The 20,693-nt window shown below is 36.3% G+C and overlaps 1 protein-coding gene across 1 annotated transcript in view; it reads right to left on the bottom strand.

Moving 5' to 3' along the window:
* ARHGAP24 (Rho GTPase activating protein 24) overlaps window positions 1-20,693 on the bottom strand; it is a 526,629-nt gene that overhangs the window by 429,804 nt on the left and 76,132 nt on the right. The window contains exon 2 of the mRNA XM_062198532.1: window positions 10,602-10,801. Within this exon, the coding sequence (XP_062054516.1) occupies window positions 10,602-10,781 (180 nt within the window). The 5' untranslated portion in view covers window positions 10,782-10,801. The remainder of the gene's footprint in view (window positions 1-10,601; window positions 10,802-20,693) is intronic.

Genomic DNA, 20,693 nt, shown 5'->3' with positions numbered 1-20,693 from the left:
TTGGATGCAAAGGGCTTCAGATGGGGCAACTTTATTGTTTTTAACTGAAAATATTCTCAAGTAGTTTTAAGGAGTCAAGAAGAGAGAAAGATAAACAAACACTGTCTTTTATCACAATTGCCAGTAAAGTGATAATACCTTGAACAGGAAGTTTTGAAAACACTGAATGTTTTAGATAAGCAATCATGTTATTATTTGTGATGATGACTAAAACTGCCTTAATCAAAGAAGCTTCCTGAAATATTCAAAATTCAGGCTAACACAGAGAACTTGAACATTCACAAAATCTATGGGTAGGTTGAAAATTGAAATACTGCTCATTTTCCCAAAGGATTTATTAGGTAACGTGGTCTATTTCTAAAGTACCTATGGATATTGCAATGCAAATTATAGGAAAGAAAAGAATTAAAAGTACCGGCATATGGGAAGAATATCATGGTCTAATTTTTAGAAAACAGAAGCATTTGTGGGGCTAAGCAAAACTTCTAGAATCCTGGAGTTGAAAAGCAGCTTGGGAGCCATTGGTTTCATCTTTTAACAGAAGAACCGTGAAAGGTAATGAATGCAAGTGGGTAGAATCATTAACAGAAAAATAAAGTCCGTAATTCAGGAGGGCCTTGACTATTGCACCACCATTTGAATTACCAAATGACAGAAATGACATCAAGAAAGTGTCCTTTAAAATCTAGGCAAATTATGATTATTACATCTTGTCACTTAAAAAAAGAAAGGCAACTAGGAAAAAAAAAATCTCAAAATGGATACAGGAATTTGGGACTTCAGAGCTGTCTCAAAAATATATTAGAACCTGGCAGCTGATGTTGCCTGCCTTCCTTGGTGGAGGCGATGAATGCTAAATAGCACAGTTAAGTTAGGGCTATGTTGGTCTATTCTAATAACCAGTGCATACTTCAAGCTAGGCCAAGCCAGGACCATAGCACAGTAAGCCAACATCTATCTCACTGAACTCCTATCCAGAGATTCCTTTTATTACCCTATTCAAAGTGTTCCTCTATTTATCTGCATTATTTTTTAAAGTTAGTAAGATCTATTATTCGAGCATGTGTGATCCCATATCTAGGAAAATATGCTTAAGTAGGAATCCAGGCTCACAAAGATGAACTAAAGATTCTGCTAACAAATGGAACAGATTCTGAATCTTTTACATTTTAAATTTTTTTAAAGATTCATTTATTTATTTGAAAGGCAGAGTTATAGAGAGGCAGAGGCAGAGAGAGAGAGAGAGGTTGGTCTTCCATCTGCTGGTCACTCCTTAGATGGCCGCAATGCCTGGAGCTGTGCTGATCTGAAGACAGGAGCCAGGAACTTCTTTCTGGTCTCCCAGATGGATGTAGGGGCCCAAGGACTTGGGACATCTTCTACTGCTTTCCCAGGCCATAGCGGGGAGCTAGACTGGAGGTGCAGCAGCCGGGACTTGAACTGGTGCCCATATGGGATGCCGGTACTACAGCCGGGGGGTTTTATCTGCTATAATACAGCGCTGGCCCCCTGAATCTTTTCTAATGGCTGGGGCACAACCAAGAATAATATGTCAGTAAATTAAGATACATTTAATGCTTAGTATGATATATTTTAGTATCTTTATGGTTTGAAGTAACAAAAACATATTTGTATATATGGTAATGTACCTAGCTCATAAATGATTGAATATTGTTTCAAGTTAATAACCACAGTAAGTCAGACATATGAAGGATTTTGACAATCTCTGAATAGTTAGTTAATGAGAGAATGTTTGTTTTGTCCCACTTATCCATAAGATTAAGAAGTACATTACTCATTAGTTATAATTTTTTAAATGTAAAAGTATGACACAGGTTTTGTAATATGATGTTGAGGAGTTATCCTATTGTCCTGGAATGGTTTCTGGAATCTAAAAGCAGAGATACAGAGGTGTGAAGTGCCTCACTGTCCTAAGAGATACCAGAATAGATTCAACTCCAACACTACCACTGCCACTGACATCACTGCCAGCGCTCCCCTTCCTGACAAGGGCAAAGAGTTCAGAGGATAATCCATGACCACTTCAGTCAAGGGGGGTGGAACTGTAAGACATTCACTAACAACTGGGGAGACTGGGACCTCACTCCTCAATGTGTTATGTGTTTGTGCTGCACTGTACCCACCCTGAATCAATAGACACAAGAGAAAATTCTGTGACACTGTGGAAAAGCCTTCAAGACCACTTTCCTCAAAGTAACCACGTGTGGGTCTCCAGTGAGTTCAAATGAAACCATGGAATGTGGGTCCCCTAGTGATGAGATCCCAGCAGCAAGGCTGCTGGAGTACAATGTCCATTCCAAGAGTTAGAAAGTAAACAGGGGACAAGGCACAATCTCCACTCCAACATTAGACATCCAGGTAGTCAAGATGGTGGTCAACAGTACAAAGCCAAAAAGGCAGGGGCAGCCAACATGGACACGTGTACAGTATCCTGACAGTGATGGCTCTTAGGAAGAGATGTAATTGTCCTTGTTGTGCTCTTCCCACTAAGAAGGAAAAATCGGTATGGCTCTTTCTTGCATATTCTCTTTGTCTCATGCACACATACACACTTATGTTCATGTTCACTGCCAGTGGCCAGTGCTGGGAAGACAGAAGAAGTACACATGGTGCCTCTTCCCTGTTTGAAGCACAAGTGCCAAGACTGACAAGTTATGTAGTGGGGTATGGAGAGACACAGATGAAATTTAAACTGGGTATGAGCCTTGAGTTTTAAGTTAGACTCAAACTTAAAAATTAAAAATGACTAACAGAGATCCTCCAAAGGTTAGAAACAGTATTACTTTATGAGCCAGCAATTCCACTCTAAAGTATACAACTATGAGAAATGAAAACACATCCACACAGAAACTTGTATATGGATGTTCAGAGAAGTATTGTTCAGAATAACCAAAAAGTATAAATAGCCCAAATGCCTAAAACTGACAAGTGCACAAACCAAATGTGGCATATTAACACAATGCTTAGTGATAACAATAAACGAACTACAAAAGCATGCCACGGCATGGATGAACCCTGCAAACACTGTGCTAGGGAAAGAAGTAAAAATTTGGAAAATGATAATAATCATTTTTGCATCTGGAGGTGCTTCCTTGTACATTAAAAGTAATCAAAATGTTTTAAAAGAGCAGCTAGATTTAAGTAAGATAAAGTTCTAATAATGGAAATTTACCTCAGTTTTTGCTAATAAGATGTTACAAATATAGACTCTCTGGCTCCACATATTGAATTACATCACAAATTCAAGAGCCATCAGTCATTATGAGTGAATTTAAGAAGCAAAACCTAAGGAAGCTTTCCAGTTCCTCCAAACTGGAGTTGAGGAGTAAGTCCTCCAGCAGAGATGAGAAGACCATGCTGCTTCTCTCATGGGTGGTCTAACTTCACAAAGAGATTCTCTTAAGTCTCCTTGGCCGTCCTCATCTGATTACCTTTAAAGGAGTTTTAAACAGTAATTTCAACAAATAGGAAAGACATAGTACAAAGTAAGCATTGTTAGTTGGATGATCCTTCTAAGTGGCTTCAGTGTTTGACAGCATAGGTCACAAGGGTATACGAATTACCTTCTGCTCTGAAGTTAGCGTGACTAGAAAAAAAGAACCTACTTGTAAATGTCACAGGGGTAGATCATCTGTTATTTATTGCATTATGCATTGAATAATGTACACATTATAGATCCTAACTTCTACACTGCTGTAGAAGTGATAGAAGATGGTAAAATGATGATGATGGTGACGATGATGAAGATGATAGTGTTTGTGACCACATTTAAACATCCTAGAAACATGACTTCACATCACAATAATAATGATGCTGGAAGGTAGGTTTTATTATCAATTATATTTTACAGATGAGAATAATGAAGTTACTTATACAAGGTCTATAGCTAGTGGTAAAGTCTAACCTGAATCCAGGCAATCTGATCCTAAGAGCTATACACAAAACAATAGCATTCAACAGCTTCCCAAGGAAAAGTACTTAGTGGACAAAGGCTATTCCAGAGAAAATTATGAGGCTGAAAATTTTCTCACATGCTTCGATCTCTCTGCCCATCAATCTCTACTTTTGTTTTGAAGATCCCCTGGGGCTTTTCCTCTGTGGGTGTCCTCTATTGCAACAATACATTTATTTGTCTCTGCCTCCTTTAGTCAACAGTTTCTTGGGGAGCCTTCCCATAGGCCTGCTTACAAAATAATGAATGACTGAAGGGCAAGTGTTTATATGTATCATCGCTGCTTTAGAGTATGTTTTTCAGAGATTATACCATAATATAAAACAGTCTATTATACAAATAGCAGAGTTCCAGGATTGTTACAGGCTGCCTTGTTGGGTAGGTACACACTATTGATTCCCTGTCCATGAGCCATATATACAATGAGCCCTGATTTAACTGGTTTGATTTAACTCTAAAAATCAAGGAAAATAGGCACACAGAAACATGGAAATGCAAGATCACAAGATAAAATCTAAAATATTTATCACCATTTCCTAGACTCTTAATATACCTGCATGTACTTAATTCTCCAAATCAATCTCTCATCATTGCTTGTCTTTTCTAGGTACTTGATCATTTTTGAGATACTTGATCATTAAAACTCCCCAACAATCTACCAAAGGGCCATGGCCCATGCCTTTTCTTCACTATATGTCATTCAGGTTCATTATCTATCCCACTGAAAAACTCCACGAGCCTAAAAGTGGTGGCTGGTGTACTTCTTATGACTGTGATGTTTTCCATCATTTTCCCTATTAAAATATCTATCACCTTGTTCAGTAAGATCAATTGTCCATTATACCCCCTAGAAGTCAATGGATTCTTCATGAATGGTTGATGCTATTTTAATATCCTATGGCAGAGACTGCTCACTCTTTTTCAATATCCGTGTTCTCCCCTCCTCCCCAAGAAAAACCTAGATTACAAGTCCAACCTGCTTTGCAGTCAAGTATGGTCACATGACTCAGTTATATCTAACTCACTGGATAGAGAAGAAGGTGGTATATGCCACAATACACAGCTGATTCACCTAAACTTTCTATATAATATTCTGCTATATATCATTATCCTGGATGACTGGTGAAAAAAATGACCCCATGGTGAATTTGGAAACAAAAAGTGAAAACACAAATCACTGGTAACCTGTGTTACTAAAGAGTCATTTAAAGTAATTCTTCACTTAGCTGGAATCACTTCATATTTTTCACCTGAGAAAAAAATAGATTTCTTTTAAAAGTCTTATTTTGAGAGGAGATCAAGATTTAGATATAAAGATAACCTTTATATTTCCTGAAACCAGCCCAATATGTATAAGCACATTATCAATATATATAAATATACAATGCAAAAAAATAATCAAATGAAGGGCCAGCACTGTTGTGTAGCAGGTAAAGCTTCCATCTTCAATGCCAGCCTCCCATATGGGTACTGGTTTGTGTCTTGCTGATCCACTTCAAATCCAACTCCCTGCTAACAGCCTGGGAAAAGCAGTGAATGATGTTCCAAATGTTGGGGCCCCAGTACTCACATGGGAAACTCAGAGGAAGCTCTCGACTCCTGGCTTCAGCCTGGCCCCAACCCTGGCATTGCGGCTATCAAGGAAGTGAACCAGCAGATGGAAGACCCTCTTTCTCTGTCTCTCCCTCTCTCTCTGTAACTCTCACTTTAGAAATCTAATTCAAAATAAATAAATAAATAATCAAATAAATGAATAAAATAAATCTTTTAAAAAGTTGAATTTTTGTTATATAGGTATATAATATATACACACATATATATAATATAAAAATAAATGTAGAGCAATGGAATAGAATAGAAATCCTAGAAAATCCACATGTCTACAACCAACTAATTTTTAACAAAGTAGCTAAACCAATCCCTGCAGGAAGGACAGTCTCTTCAATGAATGGTGCCAGGAAAATTGGATCTACGCATACAGAAGTAGGAAACAAGACCTATACTTTTAACCTTATACAAATATCAACTCACAATAAATCAAGGATCTAAATCTGAAACCTGCTATCATCAAATTACCAGAGGAAAACACTGAGGAAACTCTTCAAAACATTGGTACAAAGACTTCTTGGATAAGACCCCAGAAGCACAGACAATAAAAGCTAAAATAGACAAATGGGATTATACCAAGAGAAGAAGGTTCCACACTGCAAACGAAACACTCAACAAAGTAAAGAGGCAACTAAAAGATGAGAGAAAATGTTTACAAAGTATGCATCTGATAAAGGATTAATATCCAGGATCTATAAATAACTCAGGAAACTCAACAACATGGGCCAGCATTATGGTATAGCAGGAGAAGCTGTCTGCAATGCCAGCAACCTTTAGGGGCACTTTTTGGTTCATGCCCCTGTTGCTTCTCTTCTGATCCAGCTCCCTGCTAATGGCCTGGAAAAAGCAGCAAAAGATGGCCCAAGTGTTTGGACCTCTGCACCCACGTGTGAGATCAGGAAGTAGCTCCTGGCTCCTTGCTTTAGCCTGGCCCAGCCTCTGCCATTGCAGTCATCTGAGAAGTGAACCAGTGGATAAATATTAGTCTCTCTCTCTCTCTCTATAACTGACTTTCAAATAAATAAATCTTTTAAAAAATTAAGGGAATAAAAAGAAAGCAGGGAAGGATGAGGATGGAGGGAGAGAGGGAGGAAAGGAAACATGGTTGTCTTTTTAGAATTATATCTATGAAATACATGAACTGTTCTCTTTATATTAATACAATTTTTAAAAATACTATAAAAATAGCTAATATTTATTTTGTAGTTTCCAAGTGCCACTGCTTTCTAAATTTGCTTATATAAATTATTTCATTTATTTGTAATAAATGTATTATATATGTACAACTAGGATCTCAATGTAAAGATTAGGAAATCAAAGCTTAAACTGGTTAATTCACTTGCTCAGTGTTTCCTAAAAAAACTAAGTAGGTAAGTCAAGATTCAACCCAAAGGCATTACTCCAAATTCTGTGTCTTTTACTATTCTGAAACAAATCAATGTATGCCTATATTGCAATACAGAGGTAAATAATAAAAAATATTAAACTAACAATAAAATAATACTTTCTATCTGTTGACATCATTTTTACTAGGAAATAGCTAAAAATTTATGACATACAACATCACTTAGATATCTTTTTCATACGAAAAAATGGTGCATACATACTCAGATACTACATATGTACTCGGCTTTAGATTTGAGGACAAAGCACAATGTTCAGTGTTTCTAGTATTTCTGTAAGTACTTAGTTGGAGTTTTGGCTTCCTCTGGCTCATGCATCATTTTAATGAAAAACAACATTTTTAAAATCCATGAACTCATGAGATTCATTAGATATATAAAATTATAATCTACTCTTAAAACAGTGATCAGTTCTTGTACATTTAGAGGTCAATCCTCAGGTTATAACTCAAAACCACTTTGTTCTCTATATTAAGAAAATCCATTGTGATCTAATATAGTGTCATCCTCATCATGTCCAGAAAAAACCCTTCCACACACAATTGGATCAATATCTGCTGTAGAAAGTCTAGACTAGATTAATTGGGTTGGTGCCTGTTTGGATTTTAGCCATTTTACCTAGAGTCTCAGACTGGCTTCTAAAAATCGATGCTCCCTAGTGTCAACTTCTAGCATGAGGGTAGATCAGAGGTATTGAGTAGGAGAGCCAAACATAAGCCTTGGCTTTTATTTAAGTAACAATATACTTCAAGATAAACAAAACAGAAAAGTCCAAAACAGCATTCAGGAATTTATTCGTGGGCTCATTTAACAAACTATGCATCATTGTCTCATATTTAGAATAAATATATTTATAATTCATCTCTGTCTGATTTGCTCCCATGTTACTGTTTGTATAATTAATACCTGGGTCATTTATCATGATTATTAATAAAAGATGGAAAACAGATACCGTCACAAACTCAGTTTAAATGTTTCAAAGCCTTTTAAAGTAACTGTGCAAAAGTCCTAACAGTATGCAGTGGAAGGGGAAGATCTTTTTAATAGATATTTTATACAATTTTGAGCTTTTTCTCCTAAGTAAATATGTACTATAAACATTAAAAATTAAAATAGAAAAAATATTACCTAAAAAACTAGGAAAATACAACCACGAAATGCTTACAATTGTGGCGTCTGAGTGACAGAAATAATGGATGTATTAAATATCATTTTTAAAAAAATGGCTGCACATATCACTTTTCTATTTTGTTCCAGAAACAAATTCCTCTTTAGTTTCTAAATCTGCTATTAAAAATCAAATGGATTGTATGTAACTGCAAACATTTGTAGACAAGTTTCTTGAAAGAGTTTTATCTTAGATGAACTAAAAGCTGTTGTATATTTTTCTCTCAGTAATAATTACTAGTTATTAAAGATATCTAGTTTGAATTATTTTAAATATGAAATAACTATATTTTGAGATGGGCTTCTAAATATATCACCAAAGGAACCTGGCTAAAAGCTGAAACGTCATGGTTTACACATCAGGTAGTGTCCCCCAAGAGAGGAGATCCTAGAAGCACTTCCATTTTTGCTCAAAAAGAAAATGCAGGAAAAGTGGCAATAAAACTTTCTACATCCTCATCCTTGGGCACATTGTTGAATATTTAGAAGGTAAGGTGCAATTTGAATAAAAACCTAAAATATCAACATTTAGTACAAGTAATTAAGTATTTCATGTACTAAATACACATAGATATAAAAATTGAAGGTACAGACAGAAGAAAAATCAAGCTGGTAAATTATATTCATTAACTGAAGCTTCAACATCCAGGTATTAAGGAACAGCCATCATGATTTCTTTCTAAGAGAAAAGTTGTGCAAGCTGAGGGTCACAGGTGTTCTGGAGATTGTGCCCCTTTGTCTCCTAGAGCATCCAGTCTCTGTGCAGCACACAAATCCCTTTTGACTGAGGCCTCATTTCCCTCTCTCACATTTCTTGTCATTTTACCACACTCACAATATGGAGCCATTTATAAAGTAAATTTTAAAATAAGCAATTAGTCCATTCATTGGCTAATACCAGGTTTTTTAAAATTACTAGGTACTCTCTGATACAGAAATTGCCAGTCTTTTCTCTAATTTTTTTTGTGTGTGTTTAAACATTAGTGTAAATGATTACATTAAAATTATAAAGCACAATATCAAAATCCCTGTGTTTGAATTGCCATGCAAGATTAAAGAACCAATTCATAATTACTTACCCCAAATTGTGACTGCTTTGTTAATTAAAATGATTAAAAAATATGCAAAAAGAAAAACTAATAAACATTTTGTGTGGCATAGTGGTTGATGGTCTATATTTGACTTTTAAAAGTGTTAGTAAATTTTCTTACTACAATTCCATTTCATTAATTTTTATTACTGTAAGTCTTGAAATATCAGTAACATACTAATATCAAAATACAATTATCTTAGAATTAAGAATTAAAGTAACATTCATTCTGAGGTCGATTTTCATTTGAATTAATCATATATTTTTCCATTTTCTTATTTAACTCTCTAATTTTTAAATCAATAATCATTATTTGTGAAAAATTATATAGAAGAGCAAAGCCCAGGCACTATGATGAGCCCTCTTTGAACATTTTAAGGTAGACCTTCACAAACTGAGGTTCAGGTGCATACTCTCTGACATTTTCAAGTTCCTTAATTTGAGAAACACTAAATTCAAGCTCAAGCTACTGAATCTGAGTTCATTTCAAGAAGATACTGTGGGCTCCCTGAAGAGTCACAACATCTGTTTGATCTAGTATCAATTCTCCAATCACATAACACGTGAATCCTCCATTTGTTCCCCTAATGCTTTGTCTAGGTCCTGGATCATGCCTAATTAATCACTTATTTTGTACTCATTCTGGCTAGTGACGAAGTCCACTCCATACCTTGTGATCAAATATGGAGTCCTGTTCATACTTCTAGTTTATATATCATATTCCTGCAAAGTCCTCCATGTAACATCTCCTTTGCTCCGTATGTTTACACATTAACAAGCTCACTTTTTTTGAGCTTTGTAGAAATGATTTTATGCCCAAGATAATGACTTATTCTGAGGTTTATACAGCATAAACCAAGAAAAAGTGACCCAAGATGGTAAGAGAAGAGAAGGGAGATTCCACAAGTTTGCCTCTGCATGCTACATGGTATTCGCCATGTTGCTTCATATTTCTAAGCCACACTTTCTTTAATTGTGATAAAAATTCCCCTATTGCTATGACAAGTAAAATGGTAGCTACAAGAAATACCCTATAATTGTCAACTTATTTCTGACAAGAAGAAGAAAGATGTTTGGCTACAATAGGTATTTTCCAGAAGATGTCTGCTAAAAATTTCTCATGGAGTAAGTTAATCTGAGGGATTAGACATTCTGCTCCAGTTTAAGAAATACTAAAATTAGCATCAGTCAAGTATAATTTGCAAGTCCATCATCTCTGAATCAAAGCTAATAATGAGAAGGTGTGATGTACCTAAGAAGCCCAAAGAGATTGCGTTGGGGTCATGCTCCATCAGGTTCCAGCAAATACCCCGCCTTAGATCTCCTTGGCCCACAGTGCTATTTATTTTGTCTTACTTACCAACGGCTTGGTTTCATCTTCATCTTTGAAATAATAGAGTTGATCTCCCTTGAGCACGAACCAGCGGGTGTGCCAAGTCTTCACAAAGCCGCCTTGCTTTCTCAGCCACCCACACTTCATGGCATTTTGCCGCCCTTGGCCTTGCTGGGGGTTTTCTGCAGAGTCATTGTTGTCCTCCATGATCAAACGGATGGACTTTCCTATTTAGTAAAGAAAAAGAAAGGGAAATAATAAGATGCTCTGTTATATTCCATTTCCTCTTAATTACCCTATCCTTTAACAAAGAAAAGCAGGGGGTGGAGGGAAAGAGGAGAAGTGAAAAATATTTATCAACTAACTCATTGGCTAAGCTTCTGGAAGCTACAGCAATAGCAGTATGCCTGAGGAAATTTGAAAGAGCTTTCTGTTCTTCAGTGAGCTTGGCAGCTGGGTGATGATAACCTTTCTTTCCTAAGTACAACTGAAGAATGAGAAAGATCTAGAGGTAACGTGCTACAAGGCAACTTTTCACAAACTTAAATGCTCAACAAAAACACAGTTCTCAAAATAACAAGCCACTCAGTCCACTGTGCCTGTGTGAGTCTGGGATTGTACGGGCATGTCCCAACACATGGCCAAGTTGAAAGGGACTACTTGAAAAACCTCGAGGAAGACATTTGGTTCACATATGTGAAAAGTTTTAAAAAAGTGTGTGCCCCTTCCCTCAAAAGTATCTCCTTGAGAATTTCTTTTACTGTCAAGAATCAGTGCAATTAGAGAAAAACAAAACAATACAAGAAGTCTGGTCACTTGAGTTTCTTTTCGCTACATCCATCATGGATGTCATGGTGCACCCCAGTCAATGCCAAGAAGAAAGTTTTGCAGTGAGGTGTAAAGGAGTACAAGGTCACAGACCCTCCACATGGCAAAAAAAAAAAAAAAAAAGTTCATCATCAGGAAAATATGAAACAACAGCTGAGATGCTAAACTGCCCCAGTAGGAGCAGAGGAGGGACGCTTCCTGGGAGAGCACAGAAACAGGGTAAAGAATTCAAAGAGACATTCTTGTTGCAAATGCTTCCTCTAAATTCTTGCTAATACTTATTTTTAAGGATTTATCCAGGAAGTGAGAAACCTACTCTCACCCTTTTGTTTTTGATAAGGGTACAAGGATGTTGAATAACAATAAAAACCAGAATATTCCAGTTTAGGTATATTCATGCACAAATTTCTATTGTATTACTTCCGATTGATTCTAGAGGACAAGCTGTATTCTCTCTAGTCTTTATTCTCACCAATGATTTTTCAATCGGTTTCTATAGACAGAATCCTACTTATAAATTCCATGAAGTTTTAATTCCTCAGTCTTTGGTTATCTATGCTTTTTCCTTTAATTTGCAGGAGTCAAACTTTCCATTATTGGGTGCATTCTATGAATTTACTTTTCCATTCCAGTTGCAGGAATGAAGCCTAACTTTGGTTCCAATTACTTATTTTGATCATTTCTACCATCTTCCCAGTAGTTTTACTATTGCCACGGGCATATATCCAATCTATCACTCTTTCTGCTTTAATCATCATTATTTAAACCACTTTTTTGAGTTTCAAGGTCACCTATTTTCTCTCGTTCCATATCTACCCCACTCCTCTTTTTATATCAAAACATGTGTCTGATTAATAGACCTCTGCAAAACACATGCAAATGTCACGGCTCCATGGAGCGTTCCCATGACCGCAACTTCTCATTGCAGGAAACATTCTCTCTTGTGCAAGCACGTGTGTGTGCAGACACAGACTGAATCATGCTTTTGCTTCAAGTTTATTATGCCTCTAGGGCAGGAACTTTCATCTCTTTCTTTCACAGTACTTGACCCAGTATAAAGAGCCAAGCAAACCCTATTCTAAATGAATGATAAATGCCAGAATATAACTTAGATAATAAGCATGGTATTCAGACAACCCTAAATAATCTTTTTGTCTCCTACTATTTAAGGTATTCAAATTTACATAATTTCCTGTTTCATAACCATCTAGATCATCTCTACCTACCATATACCTTAAAACTTAACTAGAACCTTAAAACAAATTTTCCAGCATATACACACAAATGAATGCATTCCACAATAGCAAATTAATTCTCTTTGGTCTTATTTTTTCATCTTCCCTCAAATATATGCTTTCTATTAATTTTTTTTTAAATCTCCTCTAAAGTGTTTCAAGGTAATTAGCAACCTACTATCAATAATGTTAAAAAATATAGTCAGTTCCTTTTTTGTGTCATATTAATGTCTTTGTAAAAATGCTTGGAAATTAGAACATGGTTTATGATTCCTTCTACATATTTTGTTTATAAGTCTGGTTGAAGCCAATGACAGCATGCCCAGGGCACTGCTAGCCATAATGCCTATAATTTCATGATTTCAGAATGTATCAGAAAGTGTTTTTATAATACTAATTCTAACAACTCATTAACATGGAAATGAAAATAATTTTTTCATATCTCTAGGTAAAATAATATTGCAGCTATCATTAAATAAGCTAAGTAGTTTTATTAAAATAATGGTGATTTTTATAAAGGAGTCTAGATATTTATGGAGAAACTAAATGGTTCAAATTCTACCCTTCCTCTACAAAATGAGGATGTTGGACTTGATCATTTCTAACTATAGTCACTCCTGGTTCTCCGAAATCCATCATCTCTGTAATTCTATAGTGCAGGGACACCAGATAGCCTCAATACTTAGTACACGTCTGGCATATGGTGACATTTAATCAATGTTTGATGAATTAATCAATTTTGCAATAGGTTTCATGCTGTGTCTAAAAGTGAATGGATCACTCTCTGAAACCTGATCTTCTCCAAAACCTGATCTTGTTAAATGATACCATGATATACCTAGTTGTAAAAAAAAAGTGAACATTTGATTCCTAATTTTGCCTCACTCCAAATATAAATTAATCAGTAACTCTAGAAGATAATATCTCAAAAAGATATTTCAAATTTGTCCACTTGGTTTCATCTTCACTGCTAATCTATGGTCCAGACAACCATCATCCCTTTTTTTTGACATAGTTTTTTATAGTGTTTAAAAAATTTATTTAAGAGGCAAAGAGACAGACAGAGTTACTGCCTGCTGATTAACTCCCCAAATGTCTGCAATGGATAAGGTTGGGCTGAGGCCAAAGCTGTAAGCCAGAAACTCAACCAAGGTTACCCACATTGGTGGTAAGAACCCAAAAATTTGAACCACCACTATTACCTCCCATGATGTGCATTAGCAGGAACCTGGAATCAGGAACAAGAGCCAGATATGGAACCCAGGTACTCTGTCCACTGTGGGGTGCAGACGTCCTAACCAACAGGCTAAACATATGTCTCCACTATTATCTTCTGACAAGATAATTTTTAATAGCCTTCTAACTGGTCATTTTTAACAATATATGCAAACACATGGGTTCATGTTCACACATACTTCATTCTCCAAAAAGGAAAGGAGCCTTTATAAATTCAAATCAGATGATTGTTACTCTTAAAATTGTTATTGGCTTCCCACCATATTTATTTCAAACTCCAGTCTTCCCATGGTCTATTTGGCTCTAAATCACCTGGGATCTGTCTTTCTCTCTCATCTAATCTCATGCCACCTCCTGCTTCTCCCCCACTGTACCTCACACCTACTTAACCCTTCCAGTTTCTTCTCAGTTCTGGAAATATCCAAGTGTCGTTATGCCTCAAGTATTGAAATTTACTTACCTCTACCTAGAACACTCTGCTCAGGTTCTGTGAATAGTCGAGGCCTTTCCATCTAAATGTCAGCTTAAGATCTACCTTCTTCACCAAGCACTCACCAAGCACCCTCTGAATTAATTTAGCTCCTTTTCCTTATCACAGAACTATGTCTTCTGCTTCGCTGATATTTCTCCGAATTTCCCTCTCTCTCCCTTCTCTTTCTCTTTCACATCACCAGGAGACCACAAACTCCATGAAGTTGTGGGGATGGTTTTCCCCACATACAGTATCCCCAGTGTCCTTAACACTGTTTACTTGCACTCAATAAACATTTGTTGAGTCAACTAATAAAGCTATTTTATAAATATCACACTAGGAATTCCTACAAAAACTATATTGGAGGGTTATTTTTAAATTGCAGCTAATGCCTTAAGGAAGTTGTATACTTTAGGAACTTGATTTTTTTCCTTTGAAATACAAAAATTTGATTAGTACAAAAATTATTCTTAAACACCATGTTATAGTCATCACATATGAATGAATTCCTAACTGACCATTACGAAGAAAAAAACACATGACTTTCAGAATTTATACTTTTTAGCCTTGGTAAGAAGTACCTGTAACTGTGGGAACTTAGATTTGTGACCTCATTTCAAACAAGAATTTGCACAAACATAAGCAAAGATATATACACATAGAATGTCAGTTACCATAGAGTTGTAATACATTTGAATTTCCTTTATACAGATTCAATTACACATGTTGAGCAAATACAAGAAAATGAAATAAAAGTAGAGCTAGAGTGGAAAAGGAGGAGGAGAAAGAACAACTTCAGTGGCCTATCCTAAACAATTCCAACACAATGCTCCACTGCACTCAGCACATCTCTGTCCCAATGGTAACTGCTGTGCAATTGTGATCCCAGAGCTTGAGTACTCATGATTTCATGCCTCATTACCCCTTAAGATAAATACCTGATTCCAGTTGTTCAATCAAAGAAACAGTGATCATTTCTATTGCTCAAGAAAAGGAAACTAAAACAAAACTGGCAATGTTGGTAAAATACTGCAATTTTTTGAGAGATTTAAAGGGCTTTCAGGAATAATTCTGATGATACCAAACTGTCACTTTTTGTGTTGGAATTACAACATAACTCCTTTGTAAAATGTGATCCCACTGTACACAGTATATAACTGCAGGCAACCAATATCTATCAGAATTCTTCTCAAAAAAAAAAAATCTTTGTTTTGTAGTTGTTGCTAACATGCTGATTTGTCAAGCAGTAGAATATTTTATTGAGCAGTGTATCTATGACTCACACTACAAAACTTACACAAAGAGTAATAGAGTGAGCACATATATGACTGTGGATTCATAGGTACAGTTGTATTATGGATATGGGTAGCTATACACTGTGTGTGTGTGTGTGTTCTCTGGAAAAGAAAATCCTTAAACACAATATATTTGTTAATATATATTCCTCACCCATTTTAAAAATACTAAGTGCCATTGCTCTGAAAGGCATGCAAGGGTTTGCCTGCAGATATTAGTTTTTTTTTTTTTTAAGATTATGTATTTAATTCACTCAAGGGACAGAAAGAAGGAGACGTACAGACAGATAGAGAACCCATCACCTGGTTCATTCCCCAAATGCTAACAGCAGCAGGGGCTGGGACATGTCAAAGCCAGGAACCAAGAACTCAGTCTAGGTTTCCCTGGGTGGCAGGGCTCAACTACTTGAGCCATCACATGCTGCTTCTGTGTGAATTATTGGGAAGTTGAAAACAGGAGCACAGCCAGGCGTCAAACCCATACTCTGATACGAGATGTGGCCACTCAAACCCACATCTTACTTACTAAGGTCAAATACCCAACCCTAACATTGTTTAATGATGATGCAAAGAACATAAAAGCACTTTCTCATATGATGTTTGCTAAGTAACATGATTATGCCATTACTGCGGTGTATCTGTGAATTGATAGATTTTTATAATTTCACATAACATTTCTTTAATAACTATCAATATGTGGCTGATTTAGAAATTAAAATTTTAATATTCTAAATATTCAGATTTCAGGGCAAAATATAAGTTCTTTTTTATGTGAATCAGTAACATTCTACTTGATTTTAAATGCCAAGCCCATACTTTAGTTCATTTGTGAATTATTTTTAAGGCATTTATTAGGTTCTCAGAGTCACATTAGATTCTCAGAGTCACAGCTAATTCATGATAATTAATACAAACCTCATTAATTTTCACGTTAATGTGATATTAATGTAAATAGAACATTTAATGTGGTTCATAGATACAATCCTAAGAATGCAATAATACTTCCCTTCCTCTTTGTTTCTTAATTTTTGATTTTTTAATTTTATTTTTAGTTGAAGGAGTAAAATTTGATATTTCAGTAGAGGTATACATATAGTTAAAGTCTTAATGCTCCACTAAATAAAGAGTTCAATGAATAAAAATTTTAAAAGACCAGGAATCTAGGCAAAGGTTATAAACAATAATCAAATGAAAAGATGTCCATTTCACTCATATACTGAAAACCTTTCACTCATATACAGTAAATCAGGGTACCCTTTTCTCCACATGCTTACCAGCATTTATTATTTGTTTTTTATTTTTGGATGATAACCATTTTAACTGGGATGAGGTGATACCTCATAGTGGTTTTTCTTTGCATTTCCCTAATGGCTAGTGATCCTGAGCATTTTTCACACATTTGTAGTCATTTGTATTTCATCCATTAAAAAGTGCCTGTTCAGATTCTTTGCCCATTTCTTAACTGGGTTGTTTATATTATTGTTGTTGAGTTTCTTGAGCTTCTTATATATTCTAGATATAAATCCTTTATTGGATGTATAGTTTGCAACTATTTTCTCCTATTCTATCAGTTGCCTCTCACTTGGTTGAATGTTTCCTTTGCTGTGCAGGAGCTTCTTGGCTTGATATAATCCCATTTGCCTAGATTTGCTTTTATTGCCTATGATTCTGGGTCCTATTTAAGAAGTCTTTGCTTGGGATAATGTCTTGCAAAGATTCTCCTGTGTTTTTCTCTGATAATTTGATGGTTTCAGGTCTTAGGTTTAGATCCTTGATCAACTATGAGTTAATTTTTGGAAAGGATGTAAGATAGAGATATTGTTTCCAGTGGCGCCGTGGCTCACTAGGCTAATCCTCCGCCTTGCGGCGCTGGCACACCGGGTTCTAGTCCCGGTCGGGGCACCGATCCTGTCCCGGTTGCCCCTCTTCCAGGCCAGCTCTCTGCTGTGGCCTGGGAGTGCAGTGGAGGATGGCCCAAGTGCTTGGGCCCTGCACCCCATGGGAGACCAGGAGAAGCACCTGGCTCCTGCCATCGGACCAGCACGGTGCGCCGGCCACAGCGCGCCTACCACAGCGGCCATTGGAGGGTGAACCAACGGCAAAAGGAAGACCTTTCTCTCTGTCTCTCTCTCTCACTGTCCACTCTGCCTGTCAAAAAATAAAAAAAGAAAAAAAAAGAGAGATATTGTTTCAAACTATTGCATATAGAGATCCAATTTTCCGAACACCATTTGCTAGAAGACACTTTCCTTTCCTCAGGGAGTGATTTTAACTCCTTTGTCAAAGATTAGTTGGTTATAGATGTGTGTATTAATTTCTGGGGGTTTCTATTCTGTTCCATTGGTCTACATGTCTATTTTTGTTCCAGCACCAAGCTGATTGATTACAAAAACCCTGTAGTTCATCCTGAAATCTGATATCATGATATCTCCAGTTTGTTTTTATTGCTTAAGATTGCTTTGGCTATTAGGATTCTTTTGTGTTTCCATAAAAATTTTAGGATTGTCTTTTCTAGGTCTGTTAAGAATGTTCTTGGCATTTTGATTTGGATCACATTGAATCTGTAAACTACATTACATAGCATGGACATTCTGATGATATTAATTATTCTAATCCATGAACCTGGAAGTCTTTTCCATGGTTTGTGTCTTCCTCTAATTTTCATTAATGTTTCATAATTTTTACTGTAGATATTCTTCATATACTTGGTTAAACTTAACCCAATGTATTAATTAAAATTTCTTGTAACTATTGTGAATGGGACAGATCTTATAAGTTCTTTCTCAGCCATTGTTGGTATATAAAAACATTATTGATTTTCGTGTGTTGATTTTGTATCCTGCAACTTTGCCAAATGCTCTTATGAATTCAAATAGTCTTAATGGAGTTTTTTGGTTCTGCTATGTAAACAACTGTGTCATGTCCAAACAAGGATATTTGATTTCCTCCTTTCCAATTTGTATCCACTTGATTTCTTTTCTTACCTAATAGCTCTGCATAAATCTTCCAGAATTATACTGAATAATAATGGTGAGAGTGTGCGTCCCTGTCTGGTTCCAGATCATAGTGGAAATGCTTCCACCTTTTCACCATTCAATACAATGGTGGTTGTGGATTTGTCATCCCACCTGATTTGATAGAACCCTGAATGTGCCTGATTACAGCTGTGAATTTTGAATATGAATTCTTAGTTCTAAATCTCTCCTTTCTCCATGCCACAATTCCATCTGGATTTTCCTGGGTATTCTCAAAGCCACGTCCTTCTCTCCTACCCTTGCTACAATTAATAGAAGTTGGTAATTCACATAGAATTTCTCTTACATGCTGCTATACACTGAATGTCTCTATTTTCCCCAAATTCATATGCCAAAGCCCTTACCCCTGATTAGATAATATTTTGATACAATCCCTTTGGGAAGTAATTAGGATTAGGTAAGATCATGAGGGTGGTGTCCTAGTCTGATTAGTTCTCTTGTAAAAAGTTCACCTTATGACTTGCTCTCTCTTTTTGTACCATTTGCAAACATGAGGTAATGTGAGAAAACAGTGAGATGGTGGCTGCCTACAAGCCAGGAGAAGAGATCTCAGAATATAACCTATCTTTCTGGCATCTTGACCTTAGATTTCCCAGCCTCCAGAATGATGAAATGAATGTCTGTTATTTAAGCCACCCAGTCCATAGCATTTTGTTATGGTATCCCCAGAATAATAAGACACTTTCCAATGTACCCATCCCCCCACTGTCTGCTCATCACTTACAGCCTCACCATGGCCTGGAGAACTGTTCTCAGTAAAGAGGAATCCACTATGAGACTCCACCACTCAGCTCCATCCATGGACCTGAACCAATGACTAACTGGAAAAGCAACATAAAAGGAGCCTCTTCAGCTCCATGGAGCCCAACTCTCTGTTACAAGTTCTACTCTAGAACTTCCCATCAGATTAGGCCAATGCTAATTGACACCTAATTTGATTTCCCTGTCCCACTCTGCTTTCTTTATGTGCTTTTTCCTGTGATCACCCCCTAATAAATTATTTGAAAAAGAGTTCTCACCTTGAGCTCTGCTTTAAGGACCTCCAGCCTTAAACCATTCCAAGTTACAGTTGCCTAAACATTTGTCACTCTCTTTTCCCCTCCTGACTTCCATACTGTGACAAAAATTCAACATTGAGTTTAGTGCCATTCTTTCTCACAAGAAGGCAAGTTCTACTGCTGCCTCCAACTTTCTGTCCATACTCCATATCCCAACCAAAGCACTGAAGTACTTGGATTCTCAGTTTGGTAGAACTAGAAAAGCCAGGAACGCAAGGAGAATGAGTTTGTCAGTGCCATATCCAAGTTTATGGGTAGTTTGTTGAAAGCAGTAATGAGGCAGGAAGATATTATAACAAGAGGGTGCAAGTGTGAATGGGAGGAATGGAAAGAGAAGCACAGGTGATGGCAGAAAGAACAGGTAAAGTGTAAGGAGACAAAGCATTTCCATCATGAGACACTAAGATATCATGGTCTACCACATTTCAGACATTAAGTGTGTGGCTATGTGCTTCAACCCTGAAGAAAACTGGACATGCATGTATGCATACGTGAATGTACACACACACACACACACACTCCTTTAAAAGTAATTGCAATGAGAGAGTTACCACTTCAGAATATTTTGAATACCTACTCTATCTAAAACACTGTCAAATCTAGATCCATCACATATTTTTCCTTGTTCATAATATCCTTCTATTTACTCCTTGGTTCCATTATGACTGCAGGGATATGATGCATTCTTCTCATAGCAGCAGAATTTTCTATCATGAAACAAAAGAGGTCATATTACAACCATGCTTAAAAATCCTCATAATGACCTATTTATATTCAATTAAATCCAAATTATTTGTCATGACCTAAAAGGCCTGGCATAATTGCTGTCTGCTTTTCCCAGGACACTGCTCTCCCATCTTTGAGTGACTCATCCCTCATCACTGAATTAGCAATTTATTTTATTTTTTATATATTTTAAAAACTTTTTAAAAATGTTTATTTAAAAGCACTAATACAGAC

Source organism: Lepus europaeus, chromosome 8 (assembly GCF_033115175.1).
Source record: "Lepus europaeus isolate LE1 chromosome 8, mLepTim1.pri, whole genome shotgun sequence".
NCBI classification, from domain to species: Eukaryota; Metazoa; Chordata; class Mammalia; order Lagomorpha; family Leporidae; genus Lepus; species Lepus europaeus.
The sequence above is the reverse complement of the archived record's forward strand: the minus strand, read 5'-3'. Positions and strand labels throughout refer to the sequence as shown.